Source organism: Apteryx mantelli, chromosome 8 (assembly GCF_036417845.1).
Source record: "Apteryx mantelli isolate bAptMan1 chromosome 8, bAptMan1.hap1, whole genome shotgun sequence".
NCBI lineage: Eukaryota > Metazoa > Chordata > Aves > Apterygiformes > Apterygidae > Apteryx > Apteryx mantelli.
Window position 1 is genome coordinate 22,662,873 of NC_089985.1, and position 26,343 is coordinate 22,689,215.

At 40.1% G+C, this 26,343-nt stretch overlaps 1 protein-coding gene across 1 annotated transcript; it reads left to right on the forward strand.

Moving 5' to 3' along the window:
• The first annotated feature begins 1,830 nt into the window (after positions 1-1,830).
• Positions 1,831-26,228, forward strand: CNN3 (calponin 3). The gene is made up of 7 exons (XM_067300898.1): positions 1,831-1,999; positions 20,814-20,935; positions 21,368-21,434; positions 22,838-22,975; positions 23,537-23,653; positions 24,425-24,571; positions 25,133-26,228. Exons 1-7 carry the CDS (start codon positions 1,943-1,945, stop codon positions 25,478-25,480), a joined length of 996 nt encoding a protein of 331 aa, XP_067156999.1. The 5' UTR covers positions 1,831-1,942; the 3' UTR covers positions 25,481-26,228.
• The last annotated feature ends 115 nt before the right edge of the window (positions 26,229-26,343 follow it).

A 26,343-nucleotide genomic window follows, 5' to 3' on the forward strand; every position in this document is an offset into this window, starting at 1 on the left:
CTCCTTCAGGGAAATCATCCAGCTCCTCCTCAGCTGAGGCAGATAATTAAACCAAGGCCCTTTATCAGAGTCGGATGGGTGGGGAAGAGAAGGTGAGCTGTCACGGACAACTCCTTTTAATGGACTAGCCGGTCACCCTGTTACGTGTCTTCAATCATCACTGTGAAATATGGCCACTGTCACACAGTTAAGCATGAATGGAAATGTGTATTTGATAGTTTTCCATTGGGCCACATTAATTCTATAGATTACAGTGGAATTACACAAGGGATAATTTAGGCTCAGGGAGTTTAATAGGACTATGCATATGCTTACAATAATTCATGTACAGGAATGTTTGTAAGATAATGGTCCATGTATCCAGGAAAACAGATTTTGTCTCTTCATAGACCTTTTTGCTTGGTTTCCAACTGAAGTCATCAGTGCATGTTTATGATATTACACGTGGTTGCTCAAGAAGTTATTACAATGTCACAAAGAGGATTATGATTTCAGGTGGGGAATAATTCTTGTACAAATCCTCTTTCCATACAAACAGCCTTAGAAATAAGGAACATAGAAAAATAGGGCAAAGATAAGAGATTTACACATAATGAGCCAGATTGCCTGGTACGCTCCAGCTGCTTTATACTACACTGATGGGTTTAAATTTGCTTTGTGTTGTCAGTGATGCAAAACAGAACGTGTTTTAACTATGCTCGAATATTTCTTGTGCAACCTTTTCCCATAGGGCATAAATATGTTATTGATCACAGAATAAATAGCAGCAATCACACCAAAAGATGGTAGCTTTCTTACTGGGTGTTCAGTATCAGAATAAAAACCCTGGAAGGTATCGTGTCCTGATCAGATGACGTAACAATTAAAAATGCTAAATGATTTATTTGAGGATAATTTAAACCTGATTGTCCAGCTACTAGCCAGCAACGTTTTATTTTAAAATTGATGAAATACATTATTTATTGAGCTGAGAAAAGCATATCAATTGTAAATGTCTTAAATCTCTCAGTGCACTGTGTATTGTGGCAAAAATGATTGAGAGCATTAATAAATAAGGTCCTGATCCAACTTTACTTAAGTCAATGGAAACATTTCCAAGGACTTCGGAGTATATTGAATCTAACCCTAAATCACTTGTTCTCTGAGGTCCTGAAAGATGAGTCTATCCCAACCTTAATGTCCAAAAATTAATGAACTTTCATGATGTCTACGTGAACCACCGTTTCCCTCACCCCATTCCTCGGTTTCCTGCTTCCCCTGCAGAGTTTCCTTTCCCCAACGGGCAGTTCAGGCCGTTCTGCTTCCTTTAATTAGGAACAGCCCCGGCCGTGCTCGTTAGAGGCCGTGCCGCTCGGCAGCGCCGCAACGCGACGGCCTCGGGGGCCCGGCGACCCCCGGACAACCGCCGCCCGGGGAGCCGAACACCACCGCCCTCCCGGCCGTTTCGGACCCTCCGGAGAGCGGGTCACCGGCGGCGGCGTCCCAAGAGCCGAGGGGCCGCCGGCTCCGCGGGCGGGGCGGGACGGGGGGTGGGGCGGCCCCGGCCGCGCCCACACCGGTGTGGTCCGGGGCGGGGGGGAGGGGCGGCCCCGCCCCTCGCGGCGGCGCGCGGAGCCCCCGCACGTGCCCGGCATCGGCGGATTCTTTTCGGCTGACGTTGCCCCCGCCCCGCCCCCTCAGCGGGACCCCCGCGCCCGGCCGGCACCAGGGGGCGTGGCCAGAGCGCCCCGCCCCCCCGCCCGCGCGGCCCCGCGCCCCCTCTCGGCCGCCGGGGGGGCGCTCAGCCCCGCGCCCCGATTGGCGCCGCGGGCGCGGGGAGGGCGGCGGGGCCGGGCCGCGAGGGAGGGACTAGAACTTTCCGCGGCCGCGGGCGGACTATCGCCTCAGCCCGCAGCAGGCAGCGCCCGGAGCAGCGCCCCCACGCCCCGCGGAGAACGCGGCCATGACCCACTTCAACAAGGGCCCCTCGTACGGGCTCTCCGCCGAGGTCAAGAACAAGGTACGGGGCGGGGGCGCCGCCCGCGCTTTGTCTGCGCGGCGCCCGGCACTGTGCCCGAGGATGCTCCGCACCGCCGCGAACGCCGGGGCCGCGCCGCGAGCTTCCCGGGGGGGCGCGGGCCGGCGAGCTGTCAAGGGCGGGCGCGGCGGCGCCGGGCGCGACGCCAGGACCCCCGGGGCCGCTCGCCGCCGCTTCCCGGCGCCCCGGGCCCGCCTGCCGCCGCCGTTACGGCGAGACACAACGCCTGTGCGCCCCGCCGCCCTTCTCCCCCCTTCCACCCGCGACCCGGCGCGGCGGGGCCGAGCTCCGGAGCCCGCGTCGCTCGGCCGCGGCCGCGCCGCGGGACGGGACGGGATGGGATGGGACCCGGCGCCGCGCGGCGCGGCGGGGGCCGTTGGCGGAGCCCCGCGCCGGCGGCGGGCTAGACGCGCGGCGCGGCGCGGCCCCCCGCGCCGCGCATTCCAGCCGCATGACATCATGGGCACGGGCGGCGCGCGGCCAATCGGCGTGGGCGCCGCACAGAACGCGCATTGTCCGCCCGGCGCGCGCCCCGCCCCGCCCCGCCCCGCCCCGCCCCGGCGGGGGCGCACAAAGGAGCGCGGCGGCGGCGGCGGCGGCCCCGGAGCCGCCGGGAAACCGGCGCTTCGGGATCGGCCCCGTCTCCGCTGCTGGCGGGCGTGTCCGGGGGCATCGCCTCCCTGCCGGGACAAGCGCCTGCGGGAGAGCGGTAACTGCTTCTCTGACAGTGATTTGTCAAAACGCCTTATACTTTCATTAAAAAAAAGAAAAACTCAAAAAGTTGCTACTAACTTTAGCCGAGACTTTGCTTCCAGGTATGCGCATACCTTTGGTGTGCGGTTCTAAAGAATTGCCTCGATCTTCACTTTTCTGTTACTCGGTGGACCGAAAGATGCTTATGTTAGTGTCCCGTCACACAGACTATTGCGCTGGACACTTATTTGGTACAAGGAAAAACCTTTGCAATACAAAATACACCAGTAAACAACTAGGGATAGATTGATGCTCCATGTCTTCATTCACAGGCTTAAATTATAAACGTGGTACTTAATAACTGGTTATTTCACACTCATGTCTAGTTTCAGGCTTCACCAGATCCTAAAATCCTGTTTTGCTTGTGGTTAATAGAAAGGGGAGGAGAGAAGAAAGTAGTTCACTTTAAACATTATCATTCATGCAAAAAGAATAAATGAATGTGTCAGAAACTTTATAAAAGATACCTTTTTAATTATTACTGACTTTCTCAGGAGAGTTGTGGGGTTCTTCTGCTACCGGCTCTGATAACCCTGTGTAACCCAAGTGTCTTCCAGGGAGGCTCCTTTCAGTGTCTGAAGTTAGTCATTTATCTATGCAGTTACAGTCTAAAAAAATGATAAAACATATGTTGTATATTATAGCATATGGGAAAAAGCAAATGCTCTTCTGCCTTAATAAAATATTGACAGAACCATATACGTGTAACAGCGATCCCTTTACGAAGACAGGATGGGAAGACGTTCTTTGTTCTTTCTTTCAATTTCGTATTGTCATCAGCTTCCTCAGGGCCTCCTGAGTGTAACTGTTCCAAGCACAAGCATTAAGAAAAGGTTTGAAACTAGTGTATTTCATACCGTTATGGAAAGGGCCTTCTGCTTCACCTTGCTGAATATCTGTTATTTCACCTGCTGTATCTGTTTTCTTCAGTAGAAATATTGGGCAGGGAGGGATGTTCTATATGCGGCTTCAGTTAATTTATATGCAGGCTTCTACCTCAATCTTTGAAAATGTCAATACAGCATTACCATAAAAAGATTATTCAAGTACACCAAAGACAAATGAACTCACCTCCAAAAAAAAAAAAAGTCCAGCAAAACAATTGCCTTGAACTTTGAGAATGTTTTTCTTAATTTAAGAGATCAAATTGCAAAGCACTTACGTTATAGGTAGATCTGTTGTGCCTCTCTTAGCTAGTATCTTGAATGGTTCTGTACATTAGATATGTTTCTGTTTATATAATTCAAGAAGATCAGACACCAATGGTGCATAAAGATCAGAAATTCCTTTTCTCAAAAACTTCTGTGCCATGAATCAAGCATTTGAAGAACAAAATCCAGCTTCCAACTCTTGCAGGGCTATTTTTTGGTACTGATCTTCGTCATGCTTTCTATAACACTGACCTTCAGGCAAACTACTGTGTTTGTTTTGTTTTGTTTTTTTAAATGTGGTGCTGGTCTAATATTTGTAAGTAGTTGTGGCACCTCCCTGCTTGAATGATGGGAGTCTGTTCGATGCCCATGTTTGAAATTTTCAATACTACTCCCAAGCAATTGTCTCCTACAGAAAACAGACATGTTGCTGTTGTGTTGATAGCTGTGCTGCCTGAGGGCTTTGCTGTGCTGGATAGAAAAGTGTCTTGGTTTTGGTTCTTGTTCTTTATTTTCTCATTTGGCATTGTATCAGTGTTCAGAGAGACATTTCGTTTGCTACGGTATTTGAATAGATGAATATAACATGTCCTGATGCTTCATACAGATCTTCTTAATTGAAGTTTCAGAGTGTGTCACTAAGCCCCAAGTCCTTGTTGAGCTCGGTGCTGTGTTTTGTTTTGAGGCTCCACCCTTCTCTTGTGGGTCCCCCCCCCTTACCTTAGTCAGTACTGATAAGGTGTGTGGCCTCCGTTAGGGGACCTCTTTCCTCACATCTGCAAATAAAGAATGGAAGTTATGTGCTGGTTCCCAACTATAAGGAAACTTGCCTTCATGAGAAACTTGAAGGTAGTCAGACTAGCGTAATCCCTTTGAATCTGATTCCTTGTTTACTTGAGATCACAGAAGATATATGATCCAAAACAAATATTCAGAGAGAAGCTTTTTAAGATGATTTAAATGGATAGTTTTTTCTGCAGGCAATATATAATTTTCTTCTCAAGAAATGGCACGGTTTCTGTAGTGTATGAAGTTAACACAGCTTGAGCTGATGAGGGAACTACATAAAGCTACACACTAATGTTATATTTGTCCCTGATTGACAACTGAGGTAGGTAAGAAATCAGCAGGAGCTCATGCTCCACCGTGTCGTTGCATAAAGTGTGGAGCCAAACAGGAACGTAGGGCAGGAGGAGGAGAGGTTCCAGTTTGCTCATCTGCTTCCTAGGGACTCCACCCTTCCCATGGAAATGGTATCTGTGCTGGGCATTTATTTATCTTCTCCCTCCTCTACCTTTGACACATTGCCAGTTTCATCTCTGGTGCATGTGAAAGGAAGGATGGGCAAAAACGTGGGGGGTACAGGGAGTCAAACGCGCCCAGCATTTGGCTGTCCTGTGTCTGGGCTCTGCCGCCCTAGCTCAGCTCTCCTCCCTGTCGGGAAGCTGACGCTGGTCAGTGCCCTTTTCCAAACTTCTTGCAGGTGTTAGAGTTGCTGAAGCGAGCTAGTCCGTCCTTGCAGCGCTGACCCTGAAAGGTCGAGTGCCAGCCATACGCAAAGGATGGGAAACAGAGTGTTCAACTCTAAAGTGCAGATTGGTAGCCAAAAGTTGACTGTAAACAATACATCTCTCCTATTTTGAAAGTGCGCGGGAGGGGACTGCTACTTCCTGCTTTCCTTGTCAAGGATGAATGTGAATTAATTAAAACAAAATGAAGCCTGTGCTGAGTAATGCCAACCAGTCCTAGGTATGATTACTGTTTCTCCTGAAACTGCTGAGGAGAAAAATCTTGTATTGTATTTCACTTCTTCATTTTCATGAATTTTTTAACTGAGAACTAGATTCAAATCACTAGCTTACACTTTTTTGGCCTTAGTGATTTAGTAGCTTGATGAAGTTTTGACTGCCGGAAATTGGACTGTTAGGTCCTCTCTTTCCTCTTTCTCACCCCTCCTTTGAAAATAAAATCAAAACAGAAATAATACCCTTTTCTCTCTTAAAAAGTAACTGTTAAACTCTTCCTACTACAAAATCCCCCCCCCCGACACACACACACACTTCTGTATACCACTGTTCTTTAGCAGACTGTCAGATTTGCTCACTGAGTGTCTTTAGGAATCTTATGTAAGATTGTTTGCTGCTGATACAGCATATTTCTATTACTATTACCTGGTAGGACATAATAAAAATGAAGAATGTATAGGATAAAGATGATGAGAATTTGGGCTTTAAGTGCACGGGTGGTATCTTCTGTAATGGTAACTGACAGCGTAGGACTGATGCATTTGCATTCTGTTGTATGTAAAAGTCTATAAAACTTTTAAGGAATTAATATCTTTAATTTACAATTTTTGAGTTAAATTCAGGTGTTTAGTTTAAAATAAAATCAGTCTGTGTGAACTTTTCTGTGATATACTTTGTTGCATGAGAGTAAATTAAAAATACAGTATTTTGATGTTAACTTTCAGAAACATTATACTAGAAATAAACTTTTACAAAGGGAATGTCAGCAGAAGTGGCAAAAGGGTTTTACACGATCAAGTACCGAACTTCAGTTTGCCCCAATCTATTCATGCTTTTTGATAGCTAATCATAGCTCTTGAAATTACTAATGTTTTCTAGCTAAATGTCTGTTTCATTATGCATAGCACTGAAACTTTTCTCTTTGTGTCCAAGCTCTGTAGTTTTTGTCCAAAAAGTTGTGAAACTTTTCCAACTGGATCCAGGCTTTAGTAACAGTTCTGCAGTTCAAATGAACTACTTCATAACTTTGTCTTTTCTATTTATTGTCTTCTAGAAACCTCTAAATGCGTGTTAATCTTCAAGCATCTGTCTTTTTTAATAGTTGTTCCCAAACCACTTTTATAATTGTAATATATAGAGATAAATGAAACATTGAAAACTTCTGCCTATAGTTGCAGCGAAGAAATCTGTAAACTAGATGCAGAGACTGTAACCAGCATAAGAAGAGAATGGTACCTAGTTACGTATTTGATAACTGACTCAACAGAAAAACTGTCTACAAAACATGAATGCTACAATGGAATAATTCCATAGCTATACTTATATTCTACCAATGGTTGGCACAATAACTACATATATCACTTAAAACACATTAGTGATGTGAACACTGAAAAATTATGGTTAAGTTGATCTTAAGATGCATTTTTTCCATGTTTCAGCAATCAAATGATGATGAGACTTCTGTAATATATTTACGATATGCTTGCTGGTCACTTATGTCTGCTGCTTAGTTTTGTGTTGACATATATAAAACATTAAATTTCAGTAACTTAGGTTCAACAGCAGGTCTTAGAAAATGGTCCTTCTGCATTCCTCCCTCCACTTCCAGATCATGTGTTGCTCCTTTTCTGAACAAAAACCTCTTATGCTTTTGAAAACATTTTGGCTACCTGAACTGCAGAAACATGGGTTTAGCCTTTCTTTGGAAATTTTGCAGAGGATGTTTAAAAAAAAAAAAAAAAAGCCCAGTGAAACCCCAGCTCTATTAAGTTGTAGTAACCTATTTACTCACATTATCCTAGTGTAAGGTCCTGGGTGTGAAGAGTCGTCATACCGGTTATTGTGGTATTAGTGCAGCAGTCTGATCAATAGCAATGTGTTTTGTTTAAATTTTTAAGGGAGAAAGATATTCCAGCAGTGGAGAATCTTAACTGTAATGTTCCCATTCGCCTTCATCCTTTGCTATCCATTCACTGCTATGCGTATCTCAGCGTACCTAATCCGTTTTCTTTTTCACTCCTTACCATCTCAGGAGGGGTCTGCTCTCGTGCGCATGTATGAAGTCCCTGGTATAGTAGGTTCCCATCACTGTGGGTACGCCAGTATAAGTGTTATTACTGAATAAAGCATGAATAAGTAGATCTACTAGCAGGTACTAACTGATGGCAGTAAAACCTAGGTAGCATTGAGCTGACAGTTCATACTTGCTATGTCTCTTCCTATGAGAAGCAGAAGCAAGTTATTTTGCCGTGGACCCATTTTGCTGCTAGCTGCACGCTGTTGCTAGTGCTCTTGCCACCTGATTAAAGCTTCTGAGACTGTGTGTTAGCTGAGCATTGCCCATTCCACACAGCTTTCCAAACCCATGAGCAAGTGGACTTGTTTTCACAAGCCCTTCCACCACCGAGGTAAGAATACACTATATTAAATTTCACTGCACAGAAAGCAATGTTCAGCAAGGCTTGTACCAATCAGATGGCTAATCTCATTTGAGAAATTTAATGATTTGAAGAAAAAAATCTTACAGGAACAACTGTCTCCCTGCTAATGAATAGCACTGTTTAACAGCCCCCAAGTAGGTGAATTGAAGCATGCCAGCAAAAAGTGGCTACCCTAATGATGTTTGGCAGTCACTGCTGAAAGCCAGTTGCATAAGAGGTAATTTCTTTTTCTCCGTGATTTAAATCCCCGGTAAACTTTGACATGACACTGCATATAGCTGCCTTTTAGAGTCTTGATGCGTTTTAAACTGTTCCTGGAAACTGCGTACATGAGGAGTTCCCGAGCGGTGAGATGTGCATACAGGGTTCAGCCGGGCCCCCTCCCTCTGCGGTGGATGTAGTTTCAAGTTCTGCCTGTGTTGGCTCAGACCCTGTCCTTGGAGGCGGCGAGGAACGCATGGCGGAGCTGGGAGTACTGCTGCTGCCTGTCCAGCCTGGAAGGGCTAGCCCCTGCCAGTGCCACCGGTAAAGCACGGTACCTAAGCAAAGTAAGGGAGGATGTTTGCTGGAAACCGTTATGATGTTTAACCTTAGAAAGCACATTGTGTCTGTGCTTTCAAATTTAAAATTTTTCCCATGATTTTATAAGATGTATTGCAGTGATCTTACTTCTGGTTGATTAATAAACTTTTAGTAAAACTTACTTGTAATGGAAAAATATAAAGCTTGCTGAGATTAATGCTTAAGGGTGTGGGTAAATGTCAGGTTTTGTATTTATCCTTTATGCACAAGCTCACAGTTCTGGCTGTGCTATAGCCTATAGAACAATTCTGGTGTGAATGAAAAGTCTTAAGAAAGCAAATTGAGTTTGACAGAGTCATGATGATTAAATGGGATTAATAGTCTCAGAAAATAAAAACTCATTTGTATTGCAGTAATGCTTGCTCGTTTAAATTGTACAAATGAATTTGCTTTTTGTATGGCTTCAGGGTTAGACTTTGCTTATAAGTTGCTGTTGCTGAATCAGTGTCCTTAGAGGATGGATGCCCACGTTGTTTTAGGATAATGACATGCCAGTGATTTTTTTCACCTCAGTTTTTTTTTGTGAGAATATTAATTCAGAAGTTCTTACTTGGGTTGTGATTTGCTTTGGAGTGTAAAGGATAGAAACTTCTCTGTGTTCAAAATTGTTAGCTTCTGTAGCTACGTAACGTCGTATACACAGTCTATCTGACACATCCTTTTAAGGAAAACTTTTTAGAGATTCCCATCCCCTATGGAACTGTACAGGAAAGGCCTTCAGTAAAAACGGGCTTGAGGCCAGGACACGTAGGGCAATTTGAAACACATTTTTTCTAAGTGAGATCATGTGAAAATCCTTCTCTTCCCTTTAAGAGGGACTCTTTAGCTTAAAAATGCTTTTTGTAAATATTTGATTCTAAACAACTGTTAACTTGTATAGCTATATTCAGCAGCATGTGCTCTCGTTTGGGTAAATATTTTTGTTTTAACAGTATTGCCTCTGAATAACTTACTTTGCTGTCTCTAATTAGTCAGACTGAATTACAGTATTTTTCTCAAAAACAGTTTTGACTTTCTTCAGGTGGGTGTTTCTGCACGTTTTTTTTTGTTTTTTTCTTAAACCAGTGCAGAGCTTAGGTGTCAAGAGGGAAGACATAATAAAAGTTCTTGTTGCTTATATAAAGCCATCTTTTACCTGTATCAGAAATGATTCTGGATTTATAAATTACTAATGCTTGAAGGTTTTAGTCACGCAGAAGGAGCTGGCAGTGAATTTCCAGAAGACTATTATGCTTATGAATAAAGTACTGTTGTCACAGATACGCTCTAGTGCCCTGTTTGGACTCTCACCAAGCTGGTGTACTGAGTCCCGACTGCTGGGACTCAGCCCAAACGTGCTTTAAGCTTTGCGAGTCTGAACTGTCTCTAGTCTCTGATTCTCACTCAGGATCCCAAGATGCAGCTCTGGATTTTACTGTTTGATGCCTTTGCTGCCTCCCTTCTAAGTCTTGACCTCAGTCTTCCAGGGTTTAAAGTCTTCAGAAGAAATCATTTATCTGCGCAGGCATCCTTTTGGTTAGAGTGATTCTGGAGAAGCGTGTGATAGTAAAACGGCGTGTGGCTTGTGCACAACACCCCACGAGACTTGAACACCAAGCCTTTCCCTCCATCTGGGAAAAACAATAAATGCTTCTGCATTTCCTTGCCTTAGTTTCCTTCCTGCTCTGAAATGCTTCCATGGAGGGAGGATCTGCTCTACTGGCCTGACTGGATTTCAGTTTGACTCTAAATGAATCTTCCTAGCCTGCTTTGCATACTTGGACTGTGGCTGTGCCCACAGTAAAATGGGCATTACTGCTGTGAAAGCCTCACCTTGCTGCCCTGCTGGGAAGGCTCTCCTGTTGTATTGCTTTCCTGTTGATAATTCCACTGCTACAACCTCTTATTTCTAAACAGGTAGTTTTATCTTCTTAATATTCCTGTTTTTGCTTGAACAACTGTCATTTATCTGAAAACTATTTTTCTGTTGTCTCTGATCAACTGAGTACATGCTAGAAGCCTTCCCAGCAAAAGACAAGGCATAAGAGACAGATGCATTCAGGAAATTTGGTTATATTGTAACATCCATAGTCAAATACAGCTATTACCTTGTGAATAGTGGGGTTCATCCGCACCAGAACATTTCCTTTTTGTGTTAAGCATGGATGGAGCCCGTGTCAAACCAAGCCCAGCACACCAAAACCAGAATTATACACTGGAACAGGAACTATGTTGTCTTTGTCTGTTGAGATTCCCACTATCTGAAAAGCATTTGAATTGTCACTGTTTTGGTTGACTTTATAGTATTACATCATATCAACCTGAAGTTATGTTGTATATCATATCTGAAAGTCTGGAAATATATATAGTCAATGAAGCATGTGTAATTCAGATATACATCACTAAATGTTCTTTGCTTATTTTTTGCAAGAAGCTGTCCCCATCCCTTTCACTGAAATTATTGCATTTATCATGTCCAAATAAAAGTAAAAAGTACAGGTTGTGACAGGATAAAGTTCCTCTAAAGAGAGGATAATGGCCTGTGGGGAAAAACTTAGCACTATTAACTGGAAAATGCCTGTTACCTTAGGACCCGCCAGGTTAGCTGGTTTATTTTTAAGTCAAGACTGTGCCTGGTATGAAAAGTGATAGTAAACTGTCAAATATCTGAGTTTACTGGAAGGGAGAAGAGGTGTGAAAGCAGCAGTGTCTTTAGGTTAATCTTTGAAAAAGGTACTGAGAAGACGCAGCATGGACTGTGCCTCCTCTGGAGAGGTGGAAGGAATGTGTATTTTGAGTGGTGTTTACTAAAATTTACACCAACTTGCATTCAGTTTAATTTTTGCTGTTTATGCACAACATTCTTCAGTTAGGCTTCTGCAAAACAAGAGTAGTTAGTGCTAAAGTCTTTCAATACAGCATGTTAAAAATATTTTCAGGGCATAACTTGGCACTTTCAGAAGAAATTGCTGCTAATGATATAGTCTGCACTGATTTGTTGTATTATATCAGAGTTCAAGCCAATAATATTGGGGAGGGTTGGGAAAGCAAGTAAAATCTGTTCTCAGGAAATAACAGGCTTTTCTGCCTCATGTTAGATTGATACTGTCTTAGCTGAGAAAAGACTTATTTTCTGATGCTTTTTTGTAATGCAAACTGCAATGATTTTGAATAATGGTTTCAGTAATTTCCACTACCTGTGTTCTGCAAAGAAGTTTCAACTGTTCAGCAGCCTGCAGAGTAATGATACCATGCAAAGGGGACACAGTAGCAAGAATGATCTATGGTGGCAGAAGAGGGACCAGAAGTTGCTACAGTTGAAAGTGGAAGCTGATCACTACGAAAAATTGGAGTTCGAAGCCAGAAAACTCTGACTAGGACAAAAACATGATAGTGTAAATAGGAAGAAGATGGTGCAAACAAATTTGAATGGGGGAAAGACTTTCAGTAGTATAACTGTAGAGAATGAGATGGGACCAGTATGCAGTCCAAGGACAGGCATAAACCTAAGTAATTACAGCAGTCTGAGAGAAGAGATGGTAACGCTTCCTTCTTAAATAGTTTGTAATGCATCACAAAGTCAAACTAGACAGCCATGAAGTAGAACGCATAGGTCTTCCAGCCTGCTGACCTGGCAGGAAAAGCCATCCATGACTACAGGTATTTTATTTGTAATATGATTTTGAAAATTTTGAGGCATGACATTTTCTTACTTCCCAGAGTTTAAACTGCTGCATACAGAAAAAATACTACAAAATTTGGGTTAATTCTTAGTTGTCTTTTAGGTTGTAGCCTAAATTCTGATCAAGAGAGAAAATGCTGAAATGTTGGCAAGTTGTAATTATGTTACAACTAAAAACTTACTATTGCATATTAAGCAAAATGGATACAGCTGAAAAATTCTGTGATAGGTAGTATAGTGAGGTACAGTGAGGTCTCTTAACATTAGCCTGACACACTGTTTTCCATCTTTCTGTATGACACACAAAAAACAATCCATAACAGCAGGAAAAAGATATACGTTCAAATACCAGGGCATACTTAATGGTGGCTTTTATTTTTTGAAGTACCTTATTGTTTGGTTTTCATCTACATTTCTGTATTCACTTTTACATTTGGGTTTCTCGTGCACAAACATGCCTCCTGTGACATTTGTTTTTGTGTAGATTCCTAGTCAACATACGTGCATTTTAACTACACCTGTTAATGGCATCTTCTCACTGACCCAAAAGTAAGACTTGAAATGCCAAAAGAAATCATAGCTTGCGTTTTAGGACAGAGCACATACTGGGAATTTTAATTTGTCCAACTGAATGGAAGTTCATTGGGTTGGTAGCTCAAATGCTGAGAAGCTCCACTTGATGATACCCTGTCACTTCCATTTCTGACACGCTTTCAGCAAATCAAAACCTTGTATTTTCCCACTGTCTTAGGTTCTTTGTTTCAACTTAAAGGTTATGCTATTTTTTCTATGACTGAATAGCCACTGAGTTGGTAGACTTAATTTGTTCCAAATAGAAATGTTGCACAGAAAATTACTGATTGTTTCCTTGTCGCTCACTCTCCATTACACTTCAAGCTGAAGTTCAGATATGTACTGTAATCCATTTACACTAAAGAATTTCAGCTACAAAGTTTTAACTCAGTCAAACATTTTCAAAAAATATAAAAACCTTTCTCCCTACTTATGAGAAGAACACTCACTGTTTTCCATCTCTTTTTTGTCCTTTGCACAGCCAGTAAGTTTTTAACACACTGATTTTGTTCTGGACATTTTGCTATGTAAATTTTCCAAGTTCTTAGATGTGGCATTCAGAGATGTGTTCTGGAACAGTAAGTGATGAACAGGATTGGGGCAGTTTAGATGCAAGTAATTTGGGATTAGCCTTGTAGTCTGCCTCACTCCCACTTCTGAGAGTTTCTGCCTTGATAATAAAGATGAATATGCTTCCATCTTTTCCCTACCATCATAAAGCCTTAAGAAGGGGAGGAGAAAGATCCCATCACAAACTACTACAAAGCAAATGATACACAAGCGTCAGCATTGGGGCTTCTGCGAGACGAAGGTCTCCTGAGGGTTGTATTTATTTCAAGGCAAACAGGATGTTTGTAGGCAAACATCCACCAAAAACAGCAAATTCAGTTTCACTTGCACAGTTTGGAATGAGAAAGCAAGTCCAGTTAATAAAAACTGAAGAGTTGATACAGGAACAAACCGCTTCTTAATTTAAACCGTACAACTTTTGGCCTTCAAAGTTGGCTAAAAGCTTTAGTTTTATTTTCTTTATTTGCTTTCATGTAAACACGTAAAAAGTAGAGTTAGTATAAAAATCCTGGCTAGACCTGGATTAAATTCAGCATGAGGTGAAAATGCTCCCATACTTCACTAGAAATCCAGTAAACTTTATCTTCTCAATCTTTTTTGTCTGAAAAATTACTGCTTTTGGGTCACTTTAAGCAATAAGCTGCGCCAGACTTCTTCCCATGAGGAATGTTCACATCTAAACCTTACTGTTTTATTTATTGCTCTTCCTTTTTTCACCAAAGTATGTAGTGAGGTGTAAGCTCTAAGACGTTACCTTGGAGTAAAGTCTTGGCTATATCTCCCACTGTATAGTACCGTGTTCTTTATCTCCCTTGAAAAATGGTAACATGGCAACCTATTTTGCTGCATATTTATATATGTATAAATCTTACATTTTGTTGACAAGCACAGTTACTGTGGTAGTCTTGTTCATTTACTTCGACAAGCACATGCTTTTATTGTCAAATCTTTGACCGGAGAGTAGTTTCTTCAAATTACTGGCACTTGATATTTATAGAGTTGTACGTTAAACGTGTGACTTTTGCTGGGGGGAAGGGGCAGGGCTAAAGCCTGAAGCACAAGTCAAAGTGCTTGAGACTAAGAACTGTAGAAATGCTAGCTGTTAGGACATGATTGGCAACTTTGAAAATCTTTGTTTTATCTGCTTTTCTTGCTTGTAACTAAACATGGAATAGTTAGAATATTAAATTTTCTGGTTTTAGTTTCAGTGACTAGTAAAGCTATGCAGTGTGTTAAAAGTTTTTCTTGAAATACTTTGTAGTATTTTTCCAGAGTAGCAGCAATGTAGACAGCTGAACTCAGGCTGGAGGTTTGGCATATATGTAGCCCTTAGTGTACAGCGTGTACTATGTAATTTGGAAAAGATTAGTAAAAAAGGACAATTGAAAATCCATATGAGATCTTCTATGGTGTGGAATACACACATCATGACTTAAATTTAGCATGCTATAGGCACCTTGAGTAACTTTTATGATCTGCTTTTGTCCCTTGAAGTTGGCCAATATAACTTCACATGTGTCTCCAGGAATCCATACATTGATAAGAAACATGATTACTGTTCTTGCTTTAAATATGGAGGGATGGTTTTTACACTGTATAAAGCCCAAATGGGAAGGTTCTAACTGAGTAGAGCAGCACACGAGAATCAGACAGAGTTCAAGAACCCCGAAGTCTCAGTTTGCCAAGTCTAACATGAGTATTTTAGAATGGATGTTATGAATAAGCACAAGTAGTGTCAGACTCTGCAGTAAATGTATCGTGTAAACTCACGAAAGAATATTTCATCCCGCATTCCGACCAAGAGTGTTGTAAAGTTGCCAGAATAATCAAAGCTGACTCAAGGATCCTAGCCCGAGGGTGATACATTGGCAAAATGTGTCTATACCAAATTGCCTGCTAGTTAGTATGTGTCAGACATTTAAAGTTGAAACTCAGCATTTAAATAAGAATCACCTAGTAAAAGAAAGAACTGCTGACTTTTTCTGCTACCCCAAGTTCTAAAGCCATTCGACCCCCCCCTTCCTTCCACTCCTTAAAAATAAACCAAATCTAGGAAACAAAATCAAAAGAACTCCATCTGTAAGACAGAAGTGTACCGGTTTGAGGTAAAAGAAAGTGCTTGTTTTAATTTGTTCATATGTAATAGTAGATAATTATACCTGAAAAAAGAGATTTTTAGTTGAATTTCCTATGGGTTTTGCTTGTTCTCCTGCATCATTAATGAGACAGTCTTTTCTGCTGGCTGTACAGGACATACACTGTTCAGCAGCAATAGCACGTAAGTATCAAACATTTTAGATTCTGATAAATTTGCACATTTATTAAAACACTAAAGTTACATGAATGTGTATGAAGATCAGGAAAAAGCCAAAGTTAACATCTGCAGTCCTAACTGTATTAGGTATTACCGAGTCTCAAGGTCAAAATGTTTTCTTATAATATAGCATGGTTTCTATTTCCTGCCCAACAAACTCAGATACAAATGGAGCATTTTGCAGGGATGTAACTGACTCAAAAACGGATATTTTATACAGCTCCCATAGAAAATGGGAGGTGAATATTTTAAAATTGTTTGTTTTCCATTAAATTTGAAGCCAACCCAAAAGGACAGTGATTTGTTTGTTTATGAATCTAATTTACATGCTGCCTGTTGTTACTTGTGGCTTTCCTATGTAGCAGGAAAAAAGTAGCAAGGCAATATGGACTGTTAGTCCTCTGACTACCTGTAGTAGAACAATTAGATTTCTACTTCAAATTAATCAAAAAGCTTGCTTTCCAGTTAATGTTCAGGTCTGGTGTAGGTTTTTTTTGTACTGAATACAAATACAATTCTTTCTTTATTAGGAACTTTACTAACAGTCCAGAGTTAGTAATAGGCAAGTAACACCACCTCTTTCCCTCCCCCAGTCTTAGATTGCCTATAATTGTGACTGCTTGTATACACTTTTTGTTTCCTTGCAAAGAAATTTCTAACCATTAAATTTGTATCTCAGAGTTGTCCACAAAACCAAGAGTTTATAGCTTTATATTTCTTTCAAGATAAATCAGAACAAAACAAAGAACTTCAACACTTGGCTTCCTGCTATCTGGTTTTAAACTTTTTATAACATTTTTACATCCATTGCTACAATAGGATCCTTTCCACAGTGTTCTGAAACAGTAGCTTTTTTTTAATGGCACTGATTATGAATATTTTGAGTGAAGCTGCTTAGCCACTGCTTTTTGCCTTTACTGGAACACGTTTTCTTTTGCTGTGGACATATTTGCTAAGACTTAAGTATCTTCCATGAGAGTTCAGTACTTAAAAAGGATCAGATGTTGGCATGTTGATTAGTAATAATGGAAAAAGGAGCCATAAAATTTTTCATTTATACTAGAGCTTCCAACTTTCCGCTCATAGATAGCAATCAAAGGAAAACTGGAACAAATCTGATAGACATGTGGAAAATATGATGTATTTACTAATTTAGTGTTACATAACTTCTAATTGTGTCATCAAGACTAAAAAAGAGCAAAATTTTCAAAAAAGTGTAATACTTTGCCTCCTGTAGTCTCTGACCTATCCCTCCCTGTGTAACCCCTTCTTGTCACATGTTTAAAACCAGATTGTAAAGTTTCTACATCTTTAACTCTTTATGGTGTTTAAAACATTCTAAGGTACCTTCAGTACAACTTTCAAAGAAACTATCACCACTCTTCCCTTTTTGCAACCTGGTTGCAAAAACCTCTTTAAGAAACAAAACAAGAACTTTATTATACGTGAGTCAAACTGTAGAGTAGTGAAAACCACGCAGAATAAGTGCCAATAAAACTAGTTTCCTCATGTGTATAAGCCTTTTTATTTCCTATCTGTAGATAAGCACTATAGGGATACCCCAGGACACTTTAACCTCTAAAAACTCAAGATTTGAACACATGTGAAAGTACTTCAACATAAAGTAAATATTTTTCAGGAGAACTGATAAAATTCCATCTGATCACGTCTACGTTACCCAAGCAATGGGAGTAGGCAGAGAGGTATTTAACACTCAGCCCAATCTTCATCTCAAATGTGGAATGTACTTAATATTAAATGAGGAAAATTTTTGCCTTTTTTTCCCCCCCTTTACATGCTTACAATGATTAAAATAGTTACATTTACAGGAGTCTGTGGGGTTCATCACTCTTACTGACTTTGGTATTTCTTTTTTATATTGGGGGGAAGGAGAAAACCTGATCTTCAAAGTGTGCCTTTTGATGGCACGATCATAGACTTAGTTGTCTCTTCAAAACAAATATTTTGTAATTAAAAAGAAATGAAATTGTAGAGAATTTTTTTCCCCCTAATTCTGGAATTGTGTCATTCAGCTGCAGGATGGCTAAATTACAGTTTAGCATTGTCTTTGAGCTAGAGTGTAACAAACTGCTTCAATTTTCAGATCGTAAAATGTTTGTTAAATTTCTAACTGTAGCTAAAGAATTGTGGAAGAGATTGGTTTAAACCCCTCTTTGTACTTGCATGCAGGTTAGAACTGTGATTTTAATGTAGTAGGAATTGTCAACATACAGAAAACCAGCCCAGATTGTCTACTGTCTTTTTACTGGAAAATCAGAACAGATCAAGTTCTGGCCTTTCTACAAATCCTGTTTCTTTTGAAATGAGCATTTTGGTGTATAGAAGAATACTATCTACAGTATATCTGGCCTGTATGTGTGATTGAAGATTGTGTGTGCATGTGTATGCACAAAAGTATATCCTTTTAGAAGATCTTATCAGGTTCTTTAATGCATAATTGCAATATGATGCTGTGTTTCAGCCTTTTGGAGATGTTCAGGAATCTTTCTCCTTTGCCAAAATACTTATTTTCATAGAAAAAACAATTGACTCAATCACATCTGACACCTCTGCCCTCAGTAAGTTTGGCAGAACACACCTAGCTTGCTCAAATGTTACTGGGGAGATGAATGTAACGGTGTGATCTCATAAACCTTGTTTCCCTAGGAAACATTAAAAATAGCATGAAAAAGTAGTTTATAAGATAATCATCAGGTTTGGAAGGAACAAGTCAATAACTACGTTCCTCCTACACCATTTTCAAGACACTTGATCTTTCTGCTAGTTCTTCATAAAATTACTGTTACTATAATCATTATAAATAATGAATACGGTTGCACTGCTACTTCTGCTAAAGTTAAGGAAAGTACAAGAGGACTATGCTCTTGATAAAGGTATATTGGTCACCTAAGAGACACTTAAGTATTGGGGTAATTTCTGTAATTGCTGCAACTCTGGCAGAGTTCCTCATAGCTTTGTCAATTATTCAAAACTTTCTGGAAATTTATGTAGGATGTAAAACTGGCTGGCTTCCTTCCTCTACGGAGCTGTGAACTTCAGCTAACCTTTCTAGTCTGCTTCTTGTTTTACCGATCTAATATCCAAAAGATACGTTTAAGAAAACCATCATGACATTTTCCTCACACTAGGCAGCATTACCTGAGCTTTCTTCCTTTCTTCAGTGAGAAAAGGGATATCTTGGTTATTTTGCAGCATTGGTCCAAGCACTGTGGTACTTCTCATCTTGAGCAGAAAACTGGATGAAATTTGATGCATTAATCAAGATCTGGATAAAGGAATGGGTTAGTCTATTATCCTGATCTGTAACTAAGGCACAAAAGCACTATGCTATTATAAATAGACTAAGGAAAATAAGTACTTCTCAGACAAGTTTCTGAAGTAAAGCCAGAGATAAAGTAATTTTCCATTCCCGTTAGAAGAAAAATTGAGAACAAAATAATGTCATTTTTATTTTGGTCAGTTTGGAGTTGGCGATTACTAGTGCTAGACAAAATGCAGTAATTGCTTCCATCCAAGTTATTCAGATAGGCTGGAATTAAAATCTCATGCACTGTAAATGGTTGCAGATATCTGGCCTTTCAGGGCTGAAGTCTAGAAATAAATGTAACAAGTCTGAAATCTATGTTTTGGTCTGAATGTTAATGGCTGTACATGAGTTTCTTGTTTGGAATTAGTAAGCGACTAAGGGTTAGTCAAGCTGACTTTTCATTAGTTAAAATAGTGCGTTTACATTCTTTGCTTGCCTGTCAAGTTTGTCATAGTAGCTCAGTCATTCCTAGTCTTGCTCACTTGACCGTGTGGGACAGCTTCCAGTGTAGGTGGGACACTGCTGCCAGCCTCTGCGATAGTGAAGGTTATTTATGCCATAAAATCTTGTGTTTGGATTAACTTGTTTTGTTTGCAGAAAAAGTAGCATATTATAGTACCAAAGACTGCTTTCAATGGTAAAATCCCTTTTCTCTGATTTGCCAATATTAGGAGGTATTGCAAAAGTAACAGGTTTAGGCTGAAGGAAGTTTGAGCTGCTTTTCAGTGTCACTTGCGAAGGGCAGAGGAGGGGACCAAAGGGTAGAGAATGGAGTTTGTATCCTGTTAGCTGCTAGCGTTGTTGAAGTTACCAGTTTGAAGCATTGTTTGCCCTAATTTCTAGTGACTGGAACATAATCTGATACACTGAATATCTGAAAAAGGAGCTTCTAGTCACCTTGCTAACAGCTTCTGGCCTCTGATGCCTTTAGCTTCATAGACAACTGCAGGTTTTCTCTCTCTAAAGTAATAGTGCACTAGCATTGCAATTTAAGACATGAGGTGACAGCTTATTCCTTCTGAAGCTTCCAGCAAACCTGAGGAAAAGCAGATTGAGTATGCCTGCTATTTCTAAGTTAAAAAAACAACAACAACAACCAAAACAAAACAAAACCCACCACCCCAAAAATCCCCAGAAAGATAACTTTCTTCATGTTGTGGCAACTAGGGGAAAATGTGTCATCTGCATTAATTGTAAAGTGGCAAAAGAAGCAAATTCAACATCTTCTGCTGAATAACATCAAATCTATCATGTAAAAGTTCCTACTTAGAAATCTGCATCCAAGCAGTGATATTGATGGCATGGCAATTCATAATTCTTGTTTTCATAAAATGCTTTCAACAGACTTTTTCACTTGCTGCTAAAGTACAATTTATGTGTAGATTTTTTTTTTTTTTTTTTTTTACAAAACCAGTCATTTTTTCTTTGCATCTACCAAAAAACTGTTCACAAGTTCCAACAGTTCTTACAGTAGGAACAACTGTTAAATACAATTCAGAGGGCTATTTATAAACAAACATTTTGTAAGCCATAAACATTATAATAAATCAATGTTGAAGTGGTCTGATATTTAAAATACAGCATTGGGTAAATGCTATAGCATATTCTTTGAGAAAGTTGGGGGGAAAGAATTACAATTTTCTCTTGTTAAGTGACTTTATAATTGCTTGTATTACAGATTGCCCTGAAATATGATCCCCAGATAGAAGAAGACCTGCGTAACTGGATAGAAGAGGTTACAGGGCTGAGCATTGGTGCAAACTTTCAGCTGGGATTAAAAGATGGCATAATTCTATGCGAGTAAGCCTTTGTTAAGTAACCTTATTTTAGTAGTTTTCCACTTTTGAGTGGGACTTCCTGAAGACTCCCATTCAAACACATCAATGATAATAGTCAAAGAGAGCTGACAGTAGGGTGGGAGACAGCTTCTTTGAAATTGTGGAGAAGAATGAGAATTTAACTCAAATCTTTTTTATATTTCAACAAACATGTCATCATGAAGTTCTTTAATGAAATGGCACGTAAAGTTTAAGACATATTTGTTAGACTTGTTAAATTTCCTGGGATCTGAGTTAGGCACTCTGTATAAATCTAAAATTAGCCAGTTTGATGAAACTAATACAACTGATAAAGCATGAATGAAAGTATTATATAATGCCTGCACATACATTGTAAGGATGAGATTTCTTGTTTAATCATTTCTTTTTTTTTTTTTTCCCCTCACCTCCACAGGCTTATAAATAAGCTGCAGCCAGGATCAGTGAAGAAAATTAATCAATCAAAACTAAATTGGCACCAGGTAAAAACAAACAACTGCTCCCCCCCCAAACCCACACCTCTAATCCCTGCAACCCCCCAGTCTTCTGTTTTGTATTAACAAATTTACTGCGAATATGGTACACCTTAAATCATAATAGCAACAAGATTTGTATATGCATAGCAAGATACGGACAGCATTTACAATTGTAGCCAAGATGGCTCGTAACTGGCAGTTGAGTGTACGTATTTAATAGTGTTGCTTAACTGATAACTGACATTTCAGATGAAAGAAGAACATAGAACAATATAGCAAGGCCTCTTTACAAGTACAAAAGCTGTTAACTTTTTTTACTAAACCATAACTGGAGTTTTGCATCCAGACAATGCTGTGGGATGTTACACCAATAGCTTGCCTTCACCCAAACGCTGAGGTCACTGAAGCGTCCTCTTGGGGAAAAAAGCAGCTGGTGGGGGAGGGAAGAGAAAGGACCTGAACAGTCTCAGAAAATGGTTGCATAACAGAACTCAGAAAATGGTATGCTGCAAACTAACTATTGTGTACGTATTCGATTTCAGTAAGTCCAGATTTAATTTCTTATGGGCAGTCTGTCCAGCACACCTTTTTTTCCTCCTTCCTTCTTCCTCAAGGGACCATCAAAGGCAATATGTATTGAGAGCAAGCATAGAAAGGGTTGCTGGTTAGAGCTGACTGCCTTTGCTGTTGTGGGTCTAGCTCAATACTACTGTGTTTAACCTCTTGTTTTTATTGGACTGAACATTTCTAAATGGAACAGAGGATTGGTTTTTTTGAAGCTTAATTTTAGTATCTCTTATGACTTCAGAAGAAAAGATAAGATTCAGTCCTTATTTGTTTCACTCTATATAACTTTCTAATTTTGACAGCACTCAGTGCTAAAACCTGCTAATGAAACCCAAAAGGTGGGCTCAATTTGTCCCAGTAGGCCAGCAAGATAATACCTTCAAACTAAGTTAAATGTTCTTACTATCTACATAGTTATGGCTTTTGATTATTTTTACTCAAAATTAGCTATTGCTAAAGTCAAATAGCATGGAAATTTAACTTAAAATCCTCCAATTTGAAGCATTTTTAAATTAGAATTTCTCTTGGAGAGGACACAGTTGAGTTCTATCATCAAATCCCTCTCTAACAAAGTATACAGTACTCATTGTTGGAGAGATGCTAGACCAGATAAACCTTTAGATTGATTTCTGTAGTCAAAATTAAGCTAATGAAAATAATCTTCCTAACAGTCACTCTTCACCACTCCAACTGTTGTTTTATCCAGTCTCCACAAGACAAAGAACTTGTGTAAAACAAAGAAAAACTCAGAAAACTTTAAAATTACTTAGGTACTTAAGTTAGTTACTTAGCTTCTGAATTGAAACACTGAGTAGAAAACTTGCTTTTTTGTTTTTGTTTAGCTGGAGAATATTGGGAATTTTATCAAGGCCATCCAAGTCTACGGCATGAAGCCACATGACATTTTTGAAGCAAATGATCTTTTTGAAAACGGAAATATGACTCAAGTACAGACTACTTTAGTAGCGCTAGCAGGTCTGGTAAGTATTTGTACCCCTGGCATTGGCAGAAATCCACATGCCAGTCAAGATACTCCCTTTCCACCCATGTAAATACAGAAAACGACATACAGCCTGTCAGAAAGGAATAGATACTATTGTGAGTCTGAGATACTGCAGAAGTTACACTTCAGATAACATGCCTGTTTCCTACCTCATACCTTGAGAGAAAGCTTGGAGTTCGGATTCTTGACTGCATATGGCCCTGCTCTGGAGCTACATGTGCATGCGCAGATCTGGGGAAGCTCACAAGAAAACCTTAATCCCTGGAGAATGTCCTTTGCACTGCAACAAAGATACTGGGGTAGCTTCAGAATGGCACCTTCAAATGGCAAAGGGAACAGATCCCTGCCACGACATAAAGAGTTTCTGATATGAAGTAAACCTACTTGTAGCATCTCACTCCTGAGAGCCCAAGATCACATACTGAGGCTGCTTGTCTGCCAGCTCAGGTCTCCAGACGGGCTATAAAGCCGCAGTGTTTCAGAAGCAGAAAATATACTTTAACACTGAATATTCAGTTTTCCCTCTCTCTCTAAATAGGCAAAAACCAAAGGTTTTCATACTACAATTGATATTGGTGTCAAATATGCAGAGAAACAAGCACGAAGTTTTGATGCAGGAAAACTAAAAGCTGGTCAAAGTGTAATTGGCCTGCAGGTAAGTATGAAATTCAAGTTTACACTTAATCTGTTACATTTGAGAACAGCTGTCTTGTTTTGATTAACTGAAATGCTGTTCATGCAAAAATTGCTGCAGAATCAGAATATATTATCACTGAAAGAGGTATGGGGTTTTAATTCTTGTAAGCAGTTGATTGACTTTACAAGTTCAAGTGACTGTGGGAAAGTGATGAGGTTTTTTGGTATTTTTAATCTGCTGTAAGAGTGATAATGAGGAAAGGAACAGTTAATACTAGCAGTAAGCATCATCTTTGTCCTCTAGAGAAATTTTAAAATAAGTAGGAGTCTTTGGATAGCTAAAGCTTCTTCTATGGTATTCTTTTTTTTCCCCCCCTCCGCTTTCCTCAGTAATCATAAAAACAAAATAAATTTTAAGATTTTATACAAGTTTTGTGCTAGACAAGTTGCAGCAGTGTAACTGAATTATTACTGCCTAGGGTGAAAGCCGATTATTACATATTGATGTGCACATCCATTTCTAACATACAGCCCACACATGCAGTTGGCCAAATGCCAATCACTGAAATGCCTTAGGATGACAGCTGCCTTTATTTTTCCTCTGGAAGCACAGCATAGAGAAGCGATAGTTTCTTACAATAGTGGTCAAGCTGCATGAGAAAAGCATGCACTGCAGTTACTCCTTCTGTCAGCTGTCACAGTTATCAACTGTATTTGTTTCCTTAGACTGTGCTTGCTGTACAAATAAAAAAATCACTTTTTCTGTCCACCTCTTCCTTCTCCCAATGAGATGGGCACGAACAAGTGTGCCAGTCAGGCAGGCATGACTGCTTATGGAACTAGAAGACACCTCTATGATCCAAAAATGCAAACCGACAAGCCATTTGATCAGACAACAATTAGCCTGCAGATGGGCACTAACAAAGGAGCCAGCCAGGTAAGGGAAACTGGGTGGGACATTTCTGGAATAGATGTTACTGTCAACCTGGGTGAGCCAGGTGGGATCGGTGAATCTACAAGTTGTATGTGGTAAAGAAGTCTCACTAGCAGCAGTGAGAGGGTACAGTTCAGCTATGCTTTTATGCAGTAACTGAAAAACTTAAATTTCTTATCATTAAACAATCTGTTCTGTGCTGAAGATATTAAGGGATAAAAGATTACCTGGTGCTTTTAGAATTTCTGTCTGGCTGTGTTATATGAAAAGAAAATACTAATTTCATTTCAAGCACTAATGAGACAGAAACAAAAGAAATTACTTCCTGTGCACTACCTCATTTTGAACATTTAGTATATCCTTTCTAAAGAGGTGGGATATGCTGGACCTTTCAGCAGGGACTTTCTTCAAAGACTTACTAGTGAACATGTATAGCTCTGTGTTTTATTGTACTTTAATTCCTACTTCCTAATACTTCCAGTAAGCTGTACAAGTTGTAATCATAAACTCAGTAATCGCAGCTCTTGGCCTTCTTACTGAACCTCTAAAATCCTGTTTTGTTAGGCTGGGATGCTGGCACCAGGTACCAGGAGAGACATCTATGATCAGAAGCACATATTACAGCCTGTGGATAACTCAACTATTTCATTACAAATGGGTACCAACAAAGTAGCTTCACAGAAGGGAATGAGTGTGTATGGGCTTGGACGACAAGTGTATGACCCCAAGTACTGTGCTGCACCCACAGAACCTGTCATTCATAATGGCAGCCAAGGAACAGGAACTAACGGGTCAGAAATCAGCGATAGCGATTACCAGGCAGAATACCCAGATGACTATCATGGAGAGTACCAAGATGACTATCAAAGAGATTACCATGGTCAGTACAGTGACCAAGGCATTGATTATTAGATTTGCATCAAAAATTCAGTATTAGTCCATTATTTTATTCAGTAAGAACGAAACTAGCCTTGTGGAATTGTTACCTGTCTTTTCCTACACACTATGCTTAATGTACTTAAAGAAATACTGCCTTACATACATTCCTTTTTCCTTTCTCTGCCCTTTCCCTGTCTAGTTGCCTTTAGTGCTGTAACAGTTGTAGTCTACAGCATAAACAATAACTGCATATGAAGTAAAAAGGAATACTGTGAAAGGGGGAGTGCTCTTGTACAGCCAGGTCTTCTAATAAGGAGCTATGCATTTTCACAATCTCTACTTAAATAGGTATTCATATACCACATTGTCTTCATTTTACATATTTACAGCTTTTCCATTTTCCACATGAGATAAAAGATTTCATACTTAAAGCTAAATGTGGTCTTTGCTCATTAAATCTAAGACACCACATTAATGATTTAAATATCATTACTATGTGCTAATGGTAAGTCTTGCATTAGACATTTTAAGTGTGCATTTGTGATTGTGTATTCATTCCATTATCTACACTGACCAAACTCCTAGAACTAGTTGTCTTACTAAAAAGGGAGCTTGTACAAAGTCTTGAGCCAACAGAAGTCCCATGTTTGATGGTGCATTTACCTTTTATTGTGCCATAATATATCCATGTAGAAATGCTTTTTCTTCCTTGAACTGTATTTATTGCCACACTTCTCAAACTGATCCCAGTGTATTTTTATAAATAAATATTTTTTCTTGAAGGTATGAAGAAGGTCCTGTCTCATTTGTTCTGCTACCATTCTTAAAGATGAGATGCCATAGAAAATTTTCCTCAAATCACCATCACTCTTGCCTGTGTTAAGGGTAACGTAGAA